This window comes from Mustela nigripes, chromosome 12 (assembly GCF_022355385.1).
Source record: "Mustela nigripes isolate SB6536 chromosome 12, MUSNIG.SB6536, whole genome shotgun sequence".
NCBI lineage: Eukaryota > Metazoa > Chordata > Mammalia > Carnivora > Mustelidae > Mustela > Mustela nigripes.
The window spans coordinates 30,466,429-30,489,455 of NC_081568.1; the positions used below are offsets into that span (position 1 = coordinate 30,466,429).

At 34.9% G+C, this 23,027-nt stretch overlaps 1 protein-coding gene across 5 annotated transcripts in view; it reads right to left on the reverse strand.

The window, feature by feature from the left end:
* Positions 1-23,027, reverse strand: part of RICTOR (RPTOR independent companion of MTOR complex 2) — a 129,400-nt gene that overhangs the window by 4,631 nt on the left and 101,742 nt on the right. For 2 of the 5 annotated variants that reach the window (XM_059417021.1, XM_059417024.1), the window contains exons 26-38: positions 21,689-21,798; positions 21,149-21,236; positions 19,929-20,021; positions 19,489-19,595; positions 18,577-18,806; positions 16,063-17,071; positions 15,709-15,780; positions 12,083-12,260; positions 11,197-11,281; positions 10,187-10,420; positions 2,016-2,171; positions 1,583-1,706; positions 1-139 (exon numbers count right to left, since the gene is read on the reverse strand). In XM_059417021.1, coding sequence (XP_059273004.1) covers positions 1-139; positions 1,583-1,706; positions 2,016-2,171; positions 10,187-10,420; positions 11,197-11,281; positions 12,083-12,260; positions 15,709-15,780; positions 16,063-17,071; positions 18,577-18,806; positions 19,489-19,595; positions 19,929-20,021; positions 21,149-21,236; positions 21,689-21,798 — 2,625 coding nt within the window. The remainder of the gene's footprint in view (positions 140-1,582; positions 1,707-2,015; positions 2,172-10,186; positions 10,421-11,196; positions 11,282-12,082; positions 12,261-15,708; positions 15,781-16,062; positions 17,072-18,576; positions 18,807-19,488; positions 19,596-19,928; positions 20,022-21,148; positions 21,237-21,688; positions 21,799-23,027) is intronic. The other 3 variants (XM_059417023.1, XM_059417025.1, XM_059417022.1) reach the window with 3 other exon arrangements.

Below are 23,027 nucleotides of genomic sequence, written 5' to 3' on the forward strand. Positions count from 1 at the left end.
TTGTAAAAACTGTACATCTTGAAATAATTCTTGTATGAACCTCCGACATGGAAGTCTAAATGTGCAGTGTGAGAGCAAATGGGAAACCTCAGAGTAAAGGCAGATGTCATCAAATGTTTGAGGATACTTCTCTTTAATTCTAAAACCAAAGAAAAGATGATGGTGTGATTAAAACTATTAATAATGACTTACTATTTTTCCTTCCAAAATACCACTTTTTAAATATTTTTTTCCTCCAGACATTGATCAGATGGTATATTTGGAATGATGGCATAAGAATATAAAATATTAAATATTTCTACCTCAAACTTTAAGGAGATATTTTAAGTTTGGGGTTATTTCTTAAGATGATTAAGAGAGTCAGAAATATTCTTTTTCAGTAGCATGAGAAATGGCAAAACTTATTTATCAGCCTAAGATGACTAAACTATTTTCAAAATTAAGTTTAAAATATCCTTGACTGGGCTCTTTGTATCTTTCTACCTTCCAAAACTGGCTTTTAGCTAAGATAGCATCGCAGAAGCGGGGGTAGGGTGGCACTGGGGTAACACACAGGCTAAGGACCCACTATTGTTGGAGCCTCTGGCCAGGAGGTCTGCAGGGGGACCCTAGCATCTGGGTTACAGTTCTTTTAAAAGATCCACAGGAGACTCTGAGCTGCATTTCTTTGGGGGACCGCACTACTTTTAATAGCATAGATCAATGATGGTCATAGTTCAATCTGAATTTTCCTTTATTGTGTTGCTATGATTTAGAGGAGAAAAAATTAAAATCTTGCAACTTTTATTACAAGAAAAGAGGAAAATTAGGGATAAAATTAAACCAAGAAAATATCACTTATTTTTGTGTAGGCTGCCTTTCTCAAACTGTTCACTCTCAGGATTCTCATACTTTCTTAAAAATTAAAGAAGACCCCCCCAAAAGCTTATTTTCTGTGGGCCTTGGCCATTGCTAATTACCATACTAGAAATTAAAATTGAGAAAACTTCAAAATATGTTTTAATTCATTTGAAAAACAAACCCATTATGTGTTAACATAAATGTGTGTGTATATATATTTTTTTGTTTGTTTGTTTGTTTTTTCTTTTTTTTTTTTTTGAGAGAGTGAGCAAGCAAGGGTGGGGGTGTTTGGGTTGCGGGCGGACAAGAAGAAGGTGGATCCCAAGCAGACTGCCCTGAGGGTAGAGCCCAAAATGGGGTTCGATCTGAGATCATGACCTGAGCCAAAATGAAGAGTCGGATGCCTGACTGAGCCACCCAGGTACTCCATAAATATTTACATTTTAATGAAAAATAATTTTTTTAAAACCAAAAATGTGAGAGGAGTGGTATTTTACATTTTTTCAGATCTCTTTAAAGTCCAGCTTAATGGAAGATAGCTGGATTCACATACTTATTTCTGTGTTCAATCTTTGACCATACGTTATTTTGGTTGAAGTATGTGAAGAAAATCTAGCCTCACACAGATATACCATGCAGAACTACTGATGTAAGCTAATTAGTCTAACTTTTGAAGTATTTCAAGGATCTTTTTCACCCTAAAAAGCAGAACAAAGAATAGCCATGTTTATAGTTTACTTACGTTAAAAGGCCAGTTTCATGACATTTAGTTGATACTGAACTACTCAAATTAATGACTAATCTCAAGACTTCTTTGCGAAGGAGTATACGGCACATTGGTGTATCATCTGGAATTGTTTTAACACCTAAAAAAAAGATGAAAATATTCTATCTTTATCATAATAGAAAATGATTGCAACTTGTGAGATTCTTTAAATCTTACCTAAAGATCTCAAACTGAGATAAATTGCACCTAATCTGTCAATCATTTTGGGATAAAAATTCTAATGCAAGAGGAAGGCTAAAAGGATACCCAAGAGTAGCTCTAACAGTTGGCTAAGTACACCTGAATAAAACTGACTTGTAGTTTTGAGATAATTTCTAATACTTATCAACAACAACAAAACTAAATATGGTTTTATTAACAATGCTTGGATGTAAATCTGCAAACTAACCTAGCAGCAGTTCTGTGCTTTTGGTGCTGCTGGCTGAGCCTTCTTGAGACACTCCATCACTGCATCCAGAAATCCCCGAAAACTTAGAAGGAACCACTTCTAAGGGATTATGGATCGTCTGCTCACACCAGTCAGAATATGGAATGTCTTGAAGGTCTGAAGAAAAAAATCAGTTATTTCTATTAAGGTATCATAATGGTTTAATTCCTATGCTTCATTATATACCACAGAGGAGTAGGTTTCTTATGATTTCTTTCCAGGTTTCAACAATTATTTTCCATGATGATCTTCTAAAGTAAATTTGTACTGCTCAGATAGTGAAATTTGTTGAATTCTAGAGACATTTATACACGAATTTTATTTTCCTAAATTACAAAATATATGAATATATGATTAAAGAATTCAAATAAAAGATGTACATAGAATAAAACAGAAATATATCTTATCGGGCGCCTGGGTGGCTCAGAGGGGTAAGCCGCTGCCTTCGGCTCAGGTCATGATCTCAGGGTTTGGGATCGAGTCCCGCATGGGGCTCTCTGCTCAGCAGGGAGCCTGCTTCCCTCTCTCTCTCTCTGCCTGCCTCTCTGCCTACTTGTGATCTCTGTCAAATGAATAAATAAAATCTTAAAAAAAAAAAAAAAAGAAATATATCTTATCTACCCCATCCCATATTCCCACCCACACAATAAATACCTCTCCAAAGGGAAATACAGTTCAAAGTTTGACACACACACACATATGTGCGTGTGTGTGTATTTTTTAAGGTTTTATTTATTTACTTGAGACAGAGAGGACACAGAAGGAGAGAAAGAGGGAAAGGCTGACTCCCTGATGAGCAGAGAGCCCGATGTAGGGCTTGATCCCAGGACTCTGAAATCATGAACTGAGCTGAAGGTAGACATTTAACCAATGAGCCACCCAGGCACCCCCAACATTTCTATCTTTTAAGATCTTTTGCTACTTTAACTTTGTTTTTCTGGTTCTTTGGGTGTGTAAGTGGGATTATGTTATATTTCTTATTCTGTGACTTTTCTCCCCATTTAATAATTACCAATATAAGAATTACACTTCCCTGAGCTTATCAGTTCATTCCTTAGAATTAAATTTACTACACTACCCATGCATTGCTAAGGTACTCCTAGATGGGATTTTGAAGTCAACCAAATATCTCAGTATTGTTAAACTGACATTAACTTTTTTGATTTAAAATTCTCCTGAGCACTTACAATGATTAGAGCAAATGGACACCATCAGGAAGTCTTTGGCTATTCTTATAGAGAGTAACACTGGGCAACCTATAGTCATACAACCTTGGTACTATAAGAAATACTGGAAATTAATTGAAGTTTTTATCTCACGAAAGAAGAAAGATTCAGAGAGAGGAGATACAACTCAGCCAGAAGGTAAGAGCTTTTGACAGATGGTTCAGTACTCTTTCTACTATAGCATGTTGTCACAGTAGAGAATAAAAAAAGCTCTATTTTTAAAACCCAAGAAACCAAACCGATGTCAATCTCTCCCAATGTTGTTTTCCTTTGAAGAGATATGACCCTTTCACCACACCTCTAAACACTTCCTATGATGATAATTTATAAAATAGTAAGTAGAAAATGCTTTGGTTCCTTGGAATAGATGATCTATGAATTTAGCATAGTTTTAAAATTTTGCTTATTACGGAAATCATGTGCCTTTCAGGCACTTAAAAGTAACACATGCTATTTAATCACTCATTGATTTAAAAAATAAAACTTAGGCCAAAAATCTGAGAACTGAAGATGTATTTAAAAAACAGTAATGGGGGGGCGCCTGGGTGGCTCAGTGGGTTAGGCCGCTGCCTTCGGCTCAGGTCATGATCTCAGGGTCCTGGGATCGAGTCCCGCATCGGGCTCTCTGCTCAGCAGGGAGCCTGCTTCCCTCTCTCTCTCTCTGCCTGCCTCTCCGACTACTTGTGATTTCTCTCTGTCAAATAAATAAATAAAATCTTTGAAAAAAAAAAAAAAAACAGTAATGGGAGCGCCTGGGTAGCTCAGTGGGTTAAAGCCTCTGCCTTCGGCTTGGGTCATGATCCCAGGGTCCTGGGATCAAGCCCCATATCGGCCTCTCTACTCAGCAGGGAGCCTGCTTCCTCTTCTCTCTCTCTGCCTGCCTCTCTGCCTACTTGGGTGATCTCTGTCAAATAAATAAATAAAATCTTTAAAAAAATAATAATATTAAAAAAAATCAAAAACAGTAGTGCTGAATAACCAGATAAGAGATGAATATATTTTAGAATCAGTAGATATGCTACCCAGGGACTATGATGTCAAAGTATTTCAGCACAAGGAACAGTAAGAAAGGTCATTCATTCAGTCAACATGTTTCTGGAAAGTTATAAACTATTTCAGCCTCACTTTTAACCTACCATGACTCCTAGCATTTCTAACCCGTCAGAATCAGGTCCTATCTCTGAACATGTCAAGCATTCTCATTAAGAAAAACAAAAAACAAAAACAAAACCAAAAACGAACAAACAAAAAAAAAACATTCCTCTAGGCACACTAGAACCATACAATACATAAAAATCTATGAAGGTGGCAGATGCAGAATACAGTGTTACCAGATATCTTATTCCAACAGCCTTTCCTCTGAGCTTTAAATTTCTGAACCATTACCACCAGACTAGAAGTTTTAGACAAAGAAATGTCTTATGTTCAAGTCTAGATGTTCCTTTAAAATGATCATTAAATAGCACAGGGATTATTTTTTAGTCATCTGCCATGGACAATATGGAAGTCTTCTTCCTGATAAACAAAATCCTCGATATGGCCTACAGAAATGCTTCTCAAACTTTATTATGCATGTGAACAACCTGGGAGTCTCATGGAAGTGCAGATTCTAATTCTGCGCATAGCGTGGAGTTTGAGATTCTGCATTTCTGACAAGCTCTCAGGTGATGCTGATGCTGCTAGTATGCTGGCCATACTTGAGGTACCAAGAGTTCTGCAGGACCTGCTCTCTGCCCATCTCTCCAGGCTGATCATATACCTCCTTCCCTCTGTCTAGGTTTTACTCACACAGATGTCTTTTTGGTCCCTACTACTCTCCATGCATGCTCTCATGAGAGAAAACGATTGCTTAGGCTGTTCACTCTGTCTTTAAATTTTCTATATTCCATCTTTACCTTTTTTAGCTTCTATTCATTCTTTACATCATAGCTCAATAGTAACTTCTTCAGAAATCTCTTTTTTGACCTGCCTACTTGGTTATATTCCCTTGCTGATACCATGTACCTATTCTTGACGGCACTTGTTACAAATGCAGTACTATATGCACATATTTGATTCACATATATTCACATACTCGACTGATCAAGTGATCAATCCATTCACCCATTTCTTTCCCCACTGAAAGCTCAAAGAGTGCAAGAACAGTGTTTATGTGTTTTGTTTTTTACTTTTCCCTCTCACAAATTTTTCCTGGCATCTAGTTTAATGCCTGACCCATGGCAGTAGCATAATAAATATTATGTTGAGGGCATGAATGAATGAAGGTTTGGCAACTTTTTAACCATTTGGCCTTCCTCCCTTCACACTTCTAAGATGGATATCAGTAGTAAACTGTAATCATTTCCCAATTCAGAGCTATTCTTCCCCTACTGCTTCTTACTCTAACACATCTTATCACTGGCCAACCAGCTGAGAGGCTCTTATGGCTTCCAAGGTGAGCGCCTTTCCATCTGCAGCACGTCTTTCGCAAGTCCCAAACCTCATGATGCTCTGCCTGATCACTCTCCCCACAACAGGTCACAAATGGATTACAACAGAATTAGCTATCTTGTGACCAGGTACATGAAAGGTGGTTTCCCTATTTCTTATTTGATAAAATAAGTAGAAAACAGTAAAGTCAAGTCCATAGTAAGTACTTCCTAAGTAGCTGATGAATAAGTATACTAATGAAGCATAAACTAAAAACATCATAAATGATGGGAGTCAGAATGACTTAAAACACATTATTTTTTACAGTGTGCAATACATCAGAACAATACTGCCCAAACTTCTCACTCACAGGAAATGACAATAATTACATTTCGGAGCCCTGGACAGGGCTGTTCACAGTGTAAAATGCCTAGTCCAAGGGTCTGTCCAAACCCAGGCCCCAGAGGCATGGAAACATGGAGGGAATTAATGATTTCAGCACACCCATATCCTGTCTGTGGTGCATCAGCATGCTATATAACCCATCAGTTGGAAAGCTCTTAATCAGAACACCAAGGAAAATTTTAGAAGAGTGACTCAGAGAACTTTGATATCACTAGGTTTTTCTGAGCATGGCTAAGTGATACTCACCAAGAAAAGGTACCCATGGAAACACTTTAAACACATATACAAACACCTATTAGTTGGAAGTTGCTAATATACATGTTGCCCAACTTATGATGGTTGGACTTTACAATGGCGCAAAAATGATACACGTTCAGTAGAAACTCTATTGCTTCAAATTTTGAAATTTGGAAATTTTCCTGGATAGTGATGTGTGGTACGATCCTCTCTTGTGACACTGGACAGTGACAGTGAGCCACAGTTCCCAATCAGCCATACGATCATGAGGGTAAACAGTCAATACACTACAACCATTCTGTTCCCAAACACCTATTCTGTTTATCACTTCAGTACAGTATTTAATCAATTACATGAGAGAGCCAACACTTTATAAAATAAACTTTGTGTTGATGATTTTGCCCACTTATAGGCTAATGAAAATGTTCTGAGCAGGTTAAGATAGACTAACCTATAATGCTTGGTAGCTTAGGTATATTAAATGCATTTTTAAATTATTTTTATTAACATATGATGTATTATTTGTGTCAGGGGTACAGGTCTGTAAATCATCAGGCTTACACATTTCATAGCACATACCCTCCCTAATGTCCATAACCCAACCACTCTCTCCCTACCCTCCTACCCCCTAGCAACCCTGTTTATTTTGTGAGATTGAGTCTCTTACGGTTTGTCTCCCTCCCAATCCCATCTTTTCTCAGTTTTTTCCTTCCCTACCTCCCAAATTCCTTGCCCTGCCTCTCAAATTCCTCATATCAGAGAGATCATAACTGTCTTTCTCTGATTGACTTATTTCGCTCAGCATAATACCCTCCAGTTCCATCCACGTCATTGCAAATGGCAAGATTTCATTTCTTGATGGCTGCATCGTATTCCATTGTATATATATACACCACATCTTCTTAATCCATTCATCTGTTGATGGACGTCTAGGCTCCTTCCATAGTTTGGCTATTGCAGACGCTGCTGTTATAAACATTTGGGTGTACATGCCCCTTCAGATCATTTTATCTTTAGGGTAAATACCCAGTAGTGCGACTGCTGGGTCATAAGGTAGCTCTATTTTGAGCTTTTTGAGGAACCTCCATGCTGTTTTCCAGAGTGGCTGCACCAGCTTGCATTCCCACCAACAGTGTAGGAGGGTTCCCCTTTCTTTGCACCCTCACCAACATCTGTTGTTTCCTGACTTTTAAATGCATTTGACTTGTGATTTTTTTCAACTTAGGATGGGTTTATCGGGATGTAACTCCATCATGAGTTGGGGAAGATCTGCATATGGCATTTGTTGTATCTATAAGATAGCTCAATCTGGATCTGCTCTCACCAAAAACATACTGTCTACTACAAAGTGGTATGTAGGTAGGTATTAGAAATATAAAAATGAAAAGACTTGACAGTCCATACACTGAAAGAACTTAATGAGTGGAAGGGGGAAAATAATAATGACCAATATTGATTATAAGAGATCCATGTACAAAGGACAATGAGAGTAAAGACGAAAGAATGTGAACATCTGACTTAGACAGTGAAGGACAGCTTCACGTGTAAAATACTGACATCCAGGATGAGGTGGACCAGTCAAAGGGACTGTATGTTAGTTTCTATATGGGGGGCAGGGGAAGAGGGAATAGCAGGGAAACACATTTTTCATGCCTGGAATTATGAAATACAAAGAAATCTGTTGCATTCCTATACACTACTAATGAGGTAGCAGAAAGAGAAATTAAGAAAACAATTCCATTTACGACTGTACCAAAAATAAGAAAATATCTGGAGAAAAAAATTAACCGAGGAAAAGACCTATATTCTGAAAACTTCAAAACACTGATGAAAGAAACTGAAGATGACACAAACAAAAGGAGAGATAATCTATGTTCATGGATTAGAAGAACCACTACTGATAGCACAACCATACTACCCAAAACAACCTTCAGATTTAATGCAATCCTATCAAAACAGCAACAGTATTTTTCACAGAACGAGACTAATACTAAAATTTATATGGAATGGTGAAATACCTCAAATAGCCAAGTAATCTTATAAATTTCAAGATATAATACAAAGCTGAAATAATCAAAACAGTACGGTACTGGCACAAAAATAGACTCACAGATCACTGGTACAGAGCAGAGAGAGGCCTGAAATAAACCCACACTTACTTGGTCAATGAGCCTAAGACAAATTATACAAGGGGGCCAGATTGTACAAGGGGGGAAGATAATTTTATTAACAGATGGTGCTGGAAATACTGGACAGCTACATGCAAAAGAATGAAACTGGACCACTTTCATTCCACTTTCACACCACACACAAAAGTAAATTCAAAATGGATTGAAGACCCAAGGTAAGACCTGAAACCACAGAACCCTTAAGAGAAAATAACAGGTACTAATTTCTTTGACATTAGCTATGGGAACATTTCTCCAGATACGCCTCCTAAGGCAAGGGAAACAAAAGGGAAACAAAAATTTAAAAATTACTGGGACTACACTAAAATAAAAAGACTTTTATTTTTAAGCAAAGAAAACCATCAACAAAAGAGTAAGTTAACCTACTGAATGGGAGAAGACATCTGTAAGTGACATATGCAATAATGGCTTAAAATCCAAACTATATGAAGAACTTATATAACTCAAAACCAAAAAAACAAATAATCCAATTAAAAATGAGCAGAGGACCTGTACATTTTTACAAAGAAGGCATACAGATGGCCAGCAGACACATGAAAAGATGCTCAACATCATTCATCATCAGGGAAATGCAAATCAAAACTACAACGAGATACCATTTCACATCTCTTAGAATGGCTAAAATCAAAACACAAAAAAACAACTGCAGGTGAGGATGTGGAGAAAAAGGAACCCTCATGCGCTGCTGATGAGAATGCCCTTTACAGCCACTGTAGAAAACAGTATGGAAATTCCTGAAAAAAAGATTAAAAATGGAAATACCACATGATCCAGTTATACTGGGAATTTACTCAAAGAAAACAAAAACACTAACATACATTCCTATGTTTACTGCAGCATTATTTACAAAGGCCAAGATACGGAATACCCAAGTGAGTTTTCATAGTGACTGGCTAAAGATGTGGTATAGAAATGCAATAGAGTATTACTTGGCTATAAAAAAGAATGGTATTTTGCCATTTGCAACAGCACCGGATGGATGGACCTAGAGAGAATAGTGTTAACTGAAGTCATCAGAAAAGACAAATACCCTATGATTTCACTCATATGTAGAATTTAATAAAACAAGCAAACAAAGAAACACAAATAAAAGAGACTCTAGAACACAGCAAACAAAATGGTGACTGCCAGAAGAGAGGTGGGTAGGGCCATGGGTGAAAGAGATAAAGAGGATCAAGAACACATTTATCTTGATGATATACAGAATTAATGACTCACTATACTGTATACCTGAAACAAATAGAACACTGTAAGTTAATTATGCTGGAATTAAAAAATAATTTAAAGAGAAGAAAAACAGAATTGCTGAATCATCATACTGTACATCTGAAACTAATGTAACATTTTATGTTAATAATAGTCCAATGGGGGAAAAAAAGACAATATATCACACAAAGAATCTTGTGTGATCTTGTGTGGTGGGCATGAATAGCCAGTAAAGAACTGTCAACAGACTAATCCCAGGGAAGACTATGAAAGATGAATTGGAAGGGGCCAAAACTGGAGACAAAACACTAACCTCCAATCTTCTAATAGGGAAATGCTGAGTGACTGAACTAAGGCTGAAGTAGTAAGAACTGAATTAAGAGGGATGGTCAACAGAAGTGGGACATGGCTTGTGACTGGAGCACATTCAAATTAGGTAGAGAAGGACATAATCACTTACCTGAATGACTGCATATTGCACTTAGTTGATTACTGGGCTGAAAACCCAGAATTTCGATACAGACGCAATAAAGGCAGTTATCATCTGTATGCTCCTGTAATCCAGTGTCTTCTGTACTTTCTAAAAACAGAGAAGCATCTGAATGGATTGAATTCATTATTTCTGTAAGACTCATCTGCTGTCGTAGCAAGTGAAAAGAGTTTTTTACAAGACCTCCAGTTCCAGATGGAAGACCTGTGCATAAGTAAATATGAAACAAAATCTGATAAAGATAGTATCAATGACACCTCTTTTCAAGATGTCTCGAACTACATGAATTTTTAAAGGAATATAAGCAAAGAAAACCAGAACTCTTTTTATGACTCAAAATCTTAACTTTAACTGGGGAGAAAAAAAGAGTGATTTGCTTAAAATTAGGAAAATAAAGTTAGCAGATAAGCTTATATTACTTTAATATAAAATTTTAAATGAAAATGGAAAACTAAAATCATACAATTAAGACATAATTTCAATTATTCTCAGTAACTCTATAAAGAAATGTAATAATTCTGAGTCTAAAGAGGTACTAAAAAAAAACAAGATTATGAAGCTTTAAACCTATGGCTAACATGCATATATTCATTATAATCTTATTGTTCATTATAAAGAGAATCAAGTAATATTTAAGTACATTTTTCTCTCTCTCCTTTCCCCCAAACACCTTTGAGAATCAGAATCACAAATTTTTCATGCATTCGTTTTTAAAAATAGAATCAAATGATCTAGTTTTTGTCTTCTTGAGAGGCTGGGTAGAACAGTTACAGTCCCTCACAAAAATATACTGTGGTTTAGTTTTAAATTGACTCAAAAAATTATTTTGGCATAATTTTTAAGTTGACCCAAAAGTAAGTATATCTGAATTTTTAATGTCATCCTACTGAAAAAATTTTCTTTTTCATCAACTTTGTTTTAAAAAGAATTTTCTTTTTAATACAAAGAAGAGTCTCATGAAAACAAAAACCATGCATTACCTCCTGCCTCATGAGCAAACACTCTGGCACCTCGATCATCGTGTGGAGGTATGTTTTTTGTCTGGAAATAGGGAATATCCTTTACCTAAAACACATCAATTATGAAGAAGTTCACTTTATGAAATTAGCAAAATTAAACAAAATGCAATTTAAATACAATTACTACAGCACATGAACTTAAAACAAAAAGTTCACTAAAGGAGGTTAAATTACCAAAACTTGATAAAATAACAAATAATCCTTAAAGTTTTCATCTACTTTTAGTAATTTAAATAAATATTAAAATAATTGCTTTTAGAATTTATCTAAAATGTCTTTAGACTCCTGAACAAATGTGGATTCTTTAGTGCTGTATCATATAGGTATTTGTGAGTATCTCGTGGGATTAGGACAACTTTGTATTACTGGACACATGTGGCTGTCCTATGTAGGATAAACAGGTTCATGGATTAAAAAACAAAAAAACAAAAAACAAGGAATATACTGTATACCTCGAACTTACACAACTTTGTGTTCAATGTCAAAAAACAAAAAAAGACAGAAACACAAGGATAAATCAAATGTGATTAAAAAGCAAAGTAAGAATTCACTAAACTCCTATAGAGAATATACTGGTAAAGAAATCAAACAAGATGCTGTTTTACTATGGGAAGAGAAGGAAGTATAATGTTCTGGGGACTTGGAATGGTGTATACCACCAAATGGTATACACCTCAAAAAAGCACAGAACAGTTGAGAAACGTGAAATAATTTTCATCACAAAATGTTTTTAAGCAAAACTGCCTTAAAAATAATTATCTTCTCCCCAAATAGTAATCACCTAAATTGTAATTTCTAGTAAGCAGTTATACAATATGAAATAATAAGAATACAGAATTCATGATACCTGGAATATATCATTGATGTCTACTGGAAGAGCAAGACCAATATAGTCATCGGAACTACCATATGTTGCACTGGACACCATGGACCTCACTGAGGAGGATCGCTGCAGGGTATTTTGATTAATAGGACTTAATAAATCTTCTTTATCTAATGAAGCATAACTTAAAGCTTTCATGAACCTATAAAACCATAAAAAAACCCATTTGCATTAGTTTCTTGATTTGTAGTATTTATCATAAAGAGAAATTATAATTTTTGTAACTTTTTAGCTAGCCAAGTACTAAACAGTGGTACCTTTTTTATTAGGAGCATATAAACACTTGGAATCATTTAGCTGTTATAAAATGATATTTTACATTCGTAATGGGACTGTTATGAAAAACAACTACAATGGCCTCCTAGGTTAAAGTGAAAAGGTGGGCAATTAAGATAACTTTTAGTATCTAGAATTTAAAAAAAAAAAAAAATGACCCTAGAAGTCACAGGTATGATCCAAACACTATCTTCACAATCATTTCAAACTAGTAAATTTGCTATCATACAACCAAGGGCATTTAACATTATTTTTATGAAAAATAAGAACAATTATCATCCTTTGTGTGGTAATTACTTTAATGGCTATAGGAATAAGATTTATGTAACACAGCAGAAAGACACAAAACAGCAATTATGTTATCATTTGTAAATATTACAAGGCACTTTTATTTAAAGCACCGATACTTCCTCAATGCACTCCTTGCTCGTGACTCCATAATAAATATGGTATGCTGATTATTTCCATAAGATACCGATTTCTTATTCATGCAACATACATGCTAAAATATTTATTAGGCACTTGCTTCATATACACAAGGCACTACACAAGGCTCCAGTTAATGTACATTGGCATTGAGAAACCCAAGTCATTTAAAATGTAACAATGTAGCCTGATATTTAAAAAGGAATTATTTAATAATGCACACAAAAGAAATCCTCTAAAATTGTAACTATTAAGATTATCATACTGGGGATCCCTGGGTGGCTCAGTCAATTAAATGTCTGCCTTTAGTTCAGGTCAGATCCCAGGGTCCCACACAGAGCTCCTTGCTCAGTGCAGTCTGCTTCTCCCTCAGCTTGTGTTTCTCTCTCTGACAAATAAAAAAAAATCTTAAAAATAAAAAAAAATTATCATAGTAAAAACCACTAACTGAAATTGACAAATTTCATAAAATGGGTCAGTGGTTTTAAAATTATATTGTTAAACCTCTCTTACTTCACAGAACTCTTACTTCAAAGGAGTACTGAAGGTGAAAGGAGGAATTATTGGATTACTTGCCCTCCCAATCCTTACTTCAACCGACTAGCTCCGTTTTAATCTATTCTGCAAACCAGGTTTTCACAGAATTGCTTTTGTGAAGAAAGAGATTCTCTAGTTAAAATGCAGTATTTGAAAAGCTTAAAACCACTGATCTAGTCCAAATTCTCTTAGATAAGGCAACTAAGGTCTAGATATTTCAAAATTCATGAACCTTCCCACACAGATTCATAACAGTGAGCAACTGAGGTCTGCCTAGTTTTGTTCTGGGCTGATGAAGTGTTGCAAAGCTGTTGGAAGTCTAGGCAGATGAGACATCAAGGCATAGTTTATGAAACGTTGTTTCAAGTTCATTCACTCAGTGCCAGGATTAGTTAGGATTAAGAACTCCTACTTCAGTGTTTGTTCTACCATGTCCCAAGGAAATAGCTCAGTGAGATATGATTTTTAAGACTGCTGTGTCAGGCTCTCCATTATACCACAGGCATCTGCATGCTTACCCTTTTAATTTTATAAGGAAACAAAACAAGTAACAACAGTCCTTCTTTGCCTAGATTCCAAACTGTTATCTTAAAGTAAATTTGTAGTTAGCTTCCATCACTTTCATTTTCTCTGAACTAACCAAAGGTAAGAAGTAGGAACAGAAACACTAATGCCAACACGACTTTTTTCCTCCGTGGAACCTGGTACACACACAATAGGTACGAAATACAATTTGAAAAACAAACGAAAGATTTGATAAACATAAAGTTCTGCTATGCCGTTATGCCTCTGTACAAGCTGTTCCTGTCTCCTGTTTTTTCTTGTTTTTATTTTTTTTCCCTCCCAATAAAAACATCCATTCATCTTTAATCCAGGAGTAAAATTTCCAAATAACTTTCTCCTGATCTAACAGAGAATACAGGAAATAAGATTCTAAGAACCCAGACTGGTTAAGATATAAGTGACTGGGGGTAGCTATCTTTTCTGGTCTATTCTTCAGAATATTTGAACAGTGCATCTCTCTTTATGCCTTCAACAATTTGAACAGAAATGCCTGCTTTGACAGGATATAATCAACCTAACTGAATGGTTCAGAGTTAACAGCACCTTGGTTATTTTACTGAGCTGTATGACAATACTACTTCTACTGCTTATTTTGCTGTGCTAGGTTACTTACTGGCCCTGGCTGTGCAGTGACCTTTTGAGTTTTTAAATTTTTTGTTGTACTACAAAAGCTTCCTTCTTTGCTACCAATTTTATCAGCTGTCCTTTCCCGTTATAGTGTTCCTACCAATCAGAAGCTTCTAATTGTTGCTCCTATAGGCCTAAAAACCTGATATCCAAGCTTGTTAGAATAAGTATCAACTTTGACTATGTGTTGGAGGTACCTCTTCTGAACACAATTCATGAACCTTACTGATAGATTTAGAGTAGTGAGCTATTAAGAGATCTGCCTATCTTTGTTCTGAATTGGTGAGGCTGTCAAAGATGGGTAAGTTTCTGTATGAGACATTATTGCATAATTTATAAAATTCTATCAAACAGGGTATAATTTATTATCTGCTACAAAGGAACCCCTTCTACTAAGTGCATTAGCATTACTGAAATATTAAGAATATTATTAATATTATTATTACTATTAATATTATTAAGAATTTGGTTCTATAAAACCCAAATGGGTTACATAAAGAAATAACTACCCATAATGCCAATGATGATGATATGTGTCAAGCATTATTCTCGGTATTTCACAAATATTAATCCATTTAAATAAATGGGAATTAATAACCAAAAATGAAGTAAATTTTTTTAAGTATTTGGCCCAAAAAACCCAACAAAACAGGGGTGCCTGGGCGGCTCAGTTGTTAAGCATCTGCCTTTGGCTCAGGTCATGATGCCAGGGTCCTGGGATAGAGTCCTGCATCAGGCTCCCTGCTCAACAGGAAGCCTGCTTCTCCCTCTCTCCCACTCCTCTCTGCTTGTGTTCACTCTCTCTCGCTATGTCTCTCTCTGTCAAATAAATAAATAAAATCTTTAAAAAAAAAATAGGTATAGAAATCTTTGCAACAAATTTTACATTTCATATATTTTAAAGGTAAAATCAAATTATTTATTTTGATCGACTTGGTCACAGTCTTTAGACATGGCATAGAAATTCCCTAATAATAGTTCTTGAGCATAGACAAACTGCTACTGCTGAATTCTGAGGGCCAAGTAATTCATGTAATGTTTGTTAGGTTCCTACTATATAATCACAGCTACTTAAGACAAACTGAGAATTTTACTAAAATTTGTAGTTAGAAAATATAGTAAAAATAAAGGTCAACTTTTGGAGCCTTAAATTGACCTACCTGAAAAAGTTGTTTGTTATTGTAGGTCTTAAGCTCCTGATTCCCCCGACATGCTTCTTTTTAAAATCGATCCTTGCAGAAGCGAGAAATAAAAAAAAGCTTGTGACTTGTGTGTCCTTGCAAACCATGTATGTTTATTTTCAGGGCCTAAAAGAATTTCTTTTCCCCCCTCGCAGCTGCAAGAATCCATTTCAAATCATATCGGGTAACTAGGAGCTTATAGCCTACCATAGTAAGCAATTATAATTGGTCAGTTCTGAGGCTTATGTAGATGTAAAACCTGTCTACTAATGCTTTCCATTTAAGTCTGTTAAAATGCAACCATAATTGTTCATTAAATGTGTATTTGCTCACCTGCTTGGTGTTAACCTGGACTCAAAACTGTTGGCCTTCATGGTGATGGTATCAGTAAATAGCACGTCTTTTGCTGGAGATGCCAAAGCTTCAGAATGAGATAAGGATGGATGCATTCTTTGTTGCTGTAATCTTTTCAGCGTAGCGTAGCCAAAGGCATCTCTAGAACTCGTGTAACTAAAGTTACAATCTGCTAGACTTTTAATCGTAGCAATTGAGGGTGCTTTAAGGGACTGTGCTCTTCTAGGAAGTGTATGAGAAGAACCTGGAGGCACCAGGGACACTGAGTTTGATTTGGAGAGAGACAGATGGTTAGACTGTGGCGTCAAATAGTGGCTTGTCTTAACAGTTTTAGTACTTACCACAGTACTCATACTTCCACAGTCTGTGTCCACAGTTGTAGCATCAACACCTACTGTCTCTCGTGAAGGACTTGAACTCATTGAACTTATGCCACTTGTTGTAGTGTCTGTATTAAAACTTTGGCTACGTATCTTCATTTGTGAGCTTGTTGAACTTTCTACAACTAATCTCTCTCGGCTTGTGTTTTCTCTGTGATTCTCTGTACCAAGACTCTTGGTGAATTTTAAGTCATTCTCTCCAATACTTGGAGTACTACCAGTGTCTTCAATGTGCTTATTCCCAACAAATGAAGTTTCTAATTGTAATGTTTTCTGTACTGTGGATATGGGTGTGAAATCATCACTATGATTAAAGTCAACACTGGGCTCCGTAAGCGTTCTGATCCGCCTGTTGTTTGCCTTATTTTCAGATGACAGTTTCCCTCCTTTCGGATCACTGCTACTGCGATGTTTTTTATTAGGCAAAGTAAGTGAATTTAAGATACGATTCTTCACAAGTTTACTAGAAGCAAAGAAAGGGAATGAATTTTTATCCTTTATAGGTCCAGGTCGATCATAAAATGCTGGTTCTGTATCTTCATTGATGTCAAGAAAAAATGTACTGGTAGAGCTGCTTCCAAACCGGTCATCCTCCATTATGAACATACCTATGATCAAAAGACTGTTAATACAAGCACATCAAAAATGACAAAACAAAATCATGGCAACTATTTGTGACATATTTCAATAATTCTTTGTCGAATAGTCATCTGGGGAAAAAATTTTCAAAAATAAAGGGTTAAACTGCTGAGGAGCCACGTTAAAAAAAAAAAAAAAAAAAAAGAACTTCTTGAGACCAAGTGTTTGAACTTAAATAAAAATGTGGTATTATGTTATTGTGAGGAACTTCTGTTATTTCCCAAGAAAAACTATAGGGTCCCTTACAGCACAGTTTACATGAAGTAGTTTTTTGCTTGCTGTTTTAATGGCACAGAGTTTCCAAAACCTCCAAATATTCGGGATAAAATTAAAGGAAAAAGGAGATTTGACCATGGATGTTCACTCAGTTGGCAGAGATTCCTGTTAGCTTATTTTTCAAATCATAATAGATGGGAGATATTAATCTTATAAGAAGTGAATTCTTCTTCTTAAAATATACTTATAATGAGCCAAGTCACAGCATTTTAAATTCATGTTTAAATCAATTAGGCTTATTTATTTTGCTTTAGGTACTAAGGATCTCATCTAAATTCAGTGTCTAATAAAAAAGAAAAAGACTCAATCTGGGTGCCCAATGACATCTATGATATCCTATCCTATTTTTATTTTTAACTTTTTGTTCAGTAATTATAAACTACTTGAAATTTATTTTGAAAGAAAGCAAAATAAAATCCCAAAGAAACTTGCATATTGTATTTTCAGATTTTGTCAATTCTAAGATACATTTTTCCACAGATAATTCTAAAATCAGAATGCATCTTATAATCAGTGGTATGTCCTAGTTTAATAGGCAGTATTTTTTTCTTCTTTTTTAGTGGTTCATAAAATACTGATGCATCTTATAATTCACAGCATCTTAGGCCTGGTGAAATACAGTTTGAAAAATGATGCACTATCTTTTTAAAAAGAACTATGTCTTAAATTTTGTACAACTAACAATATTTAGCACAAAGCTTAAAACCACAAACTTTTTTATTTAGTTGATTTTTTGATACTCTTTTAAGAGTTTCAATATTTAGTTTAAATTTAGCTCTTCTCTCAAAAATGAATATGTAAATTTAGTATCTTAACAAATACATTCTGGTTCAACAATCTCTATCTGAAAAATGAGTGAAAAAATTATGTAAATGAAAAAGGTAAGCAAATAAACATTCACTTTTTAGATTTTATGATAAGCAAAAATGGGAATGGTTCTTTTGGCACATGGCTTATTTTTTAACTCTGTCAGTAAGCTTTTCCAAAGGCTATTTAGAAAAGCAAGGAGAGAACAATGTAGTCTGTTGGCTATCACTCTCTGTTGTGAAAAGATAACATATTTTCCAAGACCCCATGACTGCCAAAGTATCTTAGAAAAAAGTACATTAGGAATGTAACAAATACATTTACATTGTGATATTATAAACACAAATGTTAACTACAGCTAACTGTACATGACCTTGTCAAGAATACTCACTTGATGGTGCAGATTCACTTTCACTATTATGTCTAGAGCTGGTTGACTCGGAGTTCAAACTCAGGGTGCTTGGGATAGATGAAAGTTCATTACAGAGTTGTTCTACATCATCTGGAACCACTGGCCACAGATGTTTGCGACTGTGCCTTACAGAATCCCAGTTGTGACATTTCAAAATATCACAGCCCTGTTTGGTTTTGGCTATGAGCCCAAGCACATATACACAGGTCCTATATGTAAAAGATGTAATGACAGTTTATAATTCCAAACTGAGATTTCTTAAAGCAACCAAAATATTAGTTTGCTATATGTACATTTGAATTTTTGAAGTCATTAAAAATTACTTAGCTTATAGAAAAATGTATTAAAATGAGTTAGGAGTAACTTAGAAGCCGTAAGTAACATGAACACCTTCTTAACATACACAGTAATTACAAAGAAGTAATTTAAAAGGACATAATGAAATCTTAGAGGAAAATGGCATACACAAACTTTTCTGGGATAAATGTGAAATATAAGGGCTACTGGACTACTGCATATCCACTATACTTTCACTGTTTGCCACTTACTAAACTTCAAAATTATAATGATAAAAATGCAATGGTAACATTAAACAAGGAGCTCCTTAAGATGTTAAACAGTGCATTTAAAAATCTTTTTTTTTTTTTAAAGTAAACTCTACTCCCAATGTGGGGCTCAAACTCATGACCCCAAAATCAAGAGTAGCATGCTCTATTGACTGAGCCAGCCAGGTGCACAACCCACCCCCCAACCTTTTCTTTTTAAATCTTGCGTCATTAGGATTTTCAGTGAATTAATAGTTCTAATGGACTACATAGAATACTCTTCCCTCACAGCTACTTGTGAACAAGAATATATACACTAGAAAGATTTATGAGTGAAGTAACATACCCTCTGATTGAAAGAACCTCACATTGCTTTGCAAGTTTTAGTATATCGGGAATCACATTTTCCTCCTGTAGTAAATTGAGACCCCAATTTGATGAGCCAATATTTCCCTGAAAGAAAAGAAATCACTTATATCCAATATATTTATAAGAGTAACTCTTTCAAGAAATTTGGAAAGCTAAGAAGAAATTTAACCCCATCTATGAGAGAGAAAAAAAAATGTGAAAAGAAACCTTAAATACAGAACTTGAAAAATTAATGCTTCATTTGTCTTAGCAAAAAAACTAATAGCTTAAAAATGTTTAAAATGGGCAGAAACAATTTTGGTCCTAGAATATTAATCTGAGAATAAGTTCTAAATAAAATGATTTTTATTTATTATTAATGGAAAAAATTTTAAAAATCTAAAAATGATGAAGATCTTATAGAAGTTTATTACAAACCAAGGCCCAAAGAGATGCTTTCAGTTTTTTAATTTCTTCCCATTTATCCAAATCTGGACTACGAACATTGTGACAGAGTTCAGTAATGATATTCTGGAGAAAGAAAAAAAAAAACATGAGTAACAATATGTTTTCAAAGCATCTTAAAATCAAATTTTTAAGGTTTGCATTTAGTAACTTTTACGTATTTAAAATAATTTTATGTAAACTTTTTTAAGCAGCATTAATGAGGAGGTTCTAAATTCATATTCTACAGTGAGCACTTAGGAGCTATGTGGTTTTGAGCAAGTGAGTTAATCCCCCATCCCTTGATTTCCAATCTCTAAAAGAGAGATCTGTTTCATATGGTGTAATGACGTAAGCATTACATAGGAAGTCCTTAACAAAGCACTTGGTACCTCGTATTATAAAAATATTAGTCATAATAATCAGTTTTTTAAAATAGAACCTAATACTAATGAATAAAAAAAATACTGTAAAGATATGTGCTCCAAAAGTCTTCATAGACTTAATATAAAAATAGTACACTATAGAGTACATTTATGTAAAACATTTTTTCCTGGGATGAACACTGATACAAAAATGAACTAAACTGCCAGATTACTATTGTTCAAAAGACACACATGCAAATACTTCTGTATCTATTTCTAAAGTAAGAAAAAAGTTGCATTTATTGAAAACACTTAATAGCCAAGACATATTCACAGCCATAAATTTGGTGTGCATATAATCAAAGAATAACTGCTTGACACAAAGCCTGTTATATTCCATAAAACATATGAGAATAGGGAGGTACAAACAAACAGCAATTAGTATTTCCAGTTTGTTGTTCACCAAAAATTTAGGTTCAGTTTAAATTCCCCAAAAGAACAATGAAGAAATTCAGTTTTTCAGTATGTTTCTACAAAAGAGATGAACTTTCCAACAAACTACAAAGGACAGAACTCAGACTTTACTTTAAGTGGCTCACTTACTCTACATAACGTATTAGCTATGCAAAAGGTGACGGGTAAGTCAGGGAAAGGCATGCACACCAGTGCTACACCTAAGGATTACAAACACAGCCTAAGTCAGTTATAAGATAGAAGGCTTTAAAAGCATTATTAATGCTGCTAACTTTAAGGCTTTTGAGAAGTTTTTGCAAAGGTACTACACTTTAGCAATATTAAGATTTTTTTCTATGATTGTAGCTATTTAAAACAAATAAATTGTGTTTTTACCTGTACTTCCAACAAATGACAGCCTGTTTTGTGGTGTACCAGTTGTCCATAGAGGTGTACAGGCAGGTAGACATGAGGACGCTGTAATCTAGCATAAATAAAGATGATTGATATCCTACTGCCTCATTTACAATATGCTAATTAAAACAAGGACTACTAATAAAGTAGTAGATAAAGATATAATCTCTTGGCATACATAAAAATATGTAAGTGGAAAAGCATGAGGAGCTCCAGAAAAGTAACAGGTTAGCTGGCCTCAAAGTAATGAGTAAATTGTGAGAGCTGAGACCAGAAAAACAGGCTAGGGTAAGAGCATGGAAGATACATAATTATATTAGTAAGGGTATTCAGCATGTTATGAGTGCCACTGGAATTCTTGAGCAGTCAATGCTATGCTTTTAAGATTTTTTTCTTATGTCAGTGAAGGAAATAAAATTTCCAAATACTTCGAAAATTTTTAAAAATAAAGAATATTATGAACTGGGTTTGAATTTTATATTAGAGGACCAGTAATAAATTATTCCATTAACTAGACTGTACCTTTGGTTACTCCGACGAACATAGTTGTCACCATCAATTGGCTTTCGATAAGTAGTAAGTGCTTCATTAAGTTGTTCCTCAATCAAGTCAACGTATTTTGAATTATATTCCTGGAAGATAATATTGCTTTAGTTATACAGAGTATCATATTATTCACTAAATTTATAACATGTTAGGTACATGCCAAATCTTAAAAGCATAAATATGAGAAAACTGAACACCTGCACAGGAAATTTAAGACATTTTTAAAATGGTAGAACACGTATTATGATTGCAAATGTTCTATCATATCTAAAAGCTTTCTGCTTATACTCTTATTCCCAATTTCAATTAGTATTTTAGAGTCCACATAAGTAAGTTACTAGTTTTGTTTTTTATCTTCTCCATTAAATACAAACAAAAGCTGGCCTCGTATTATTAAACCATAAGCATATTCACTAGAAATCTTAAAAAGAAAATTAAATGAATTGTATCATTTTAGCATCTTTTGGCAAAAACTAGTATCGCTTTCCTTACTGATTTAAATCAAGTCAAATGTAAAAAATGTTGCCAACCAAAACTTGAAAAACTTTTAAATTCTTTAAATTGAAAATCAGTCATACTTCCATCTTTATTGCAAAAGATCTCTACTTTATTTTTTCCTTTTTCAAACTGTTTTTTAATTTAAATTCAATTAGTTAACATATAACATATTATTGGTTTCAGAGGTACAGGCCTGTGATTCATCAGTCTTATATAACACCCAGGGCTCATTACATGCCCCTCTTAATGTCTATCACCCAGTTACCCCATCCCACCCCTCCACCAACCCTCAGTTTGGTTCTGATAATTAAGAGTCTCTTGAGGAACCTGTGTGGCTCAGTTATTAAGCATCTGCTTTCAGCTCATGTCATGATCCCAGAGTTCTGGGATTGAGTCCTACATCAGGATTCCTGCTCAGAAGGAAGACTGATTCTCCCTCTCCCATTCCCCCTACTTGTGTTCCCTTTCTTGCTCTCTCTCTCTCTCCAAAAAAAAAAAAAAAAAGTCTCTTATGGTTTGTCTCCCTTTCTGTTTTCATCTTGTTTTATTTTTTTCCTCTCTTCCCCTATGATCCTGTTTTATTCCTTAATATGAGATCATATAACACCTGTCTCTCTCTGATTGACTTATTTTGCTTACTATAATACCCTGTAATTCCATCCACATCATTGCAAATGGTAAGATTTCGGTTTTTTGATGGCTGCGTAGTATTCCTGTGTCTGCACATATACCACATCTTCTTTATCCCAGCTGTCAATGGGACATCTGGGGTTTTTCCATAGTTCGGCTATTGTGGACATTGCTGTTATAAACACTG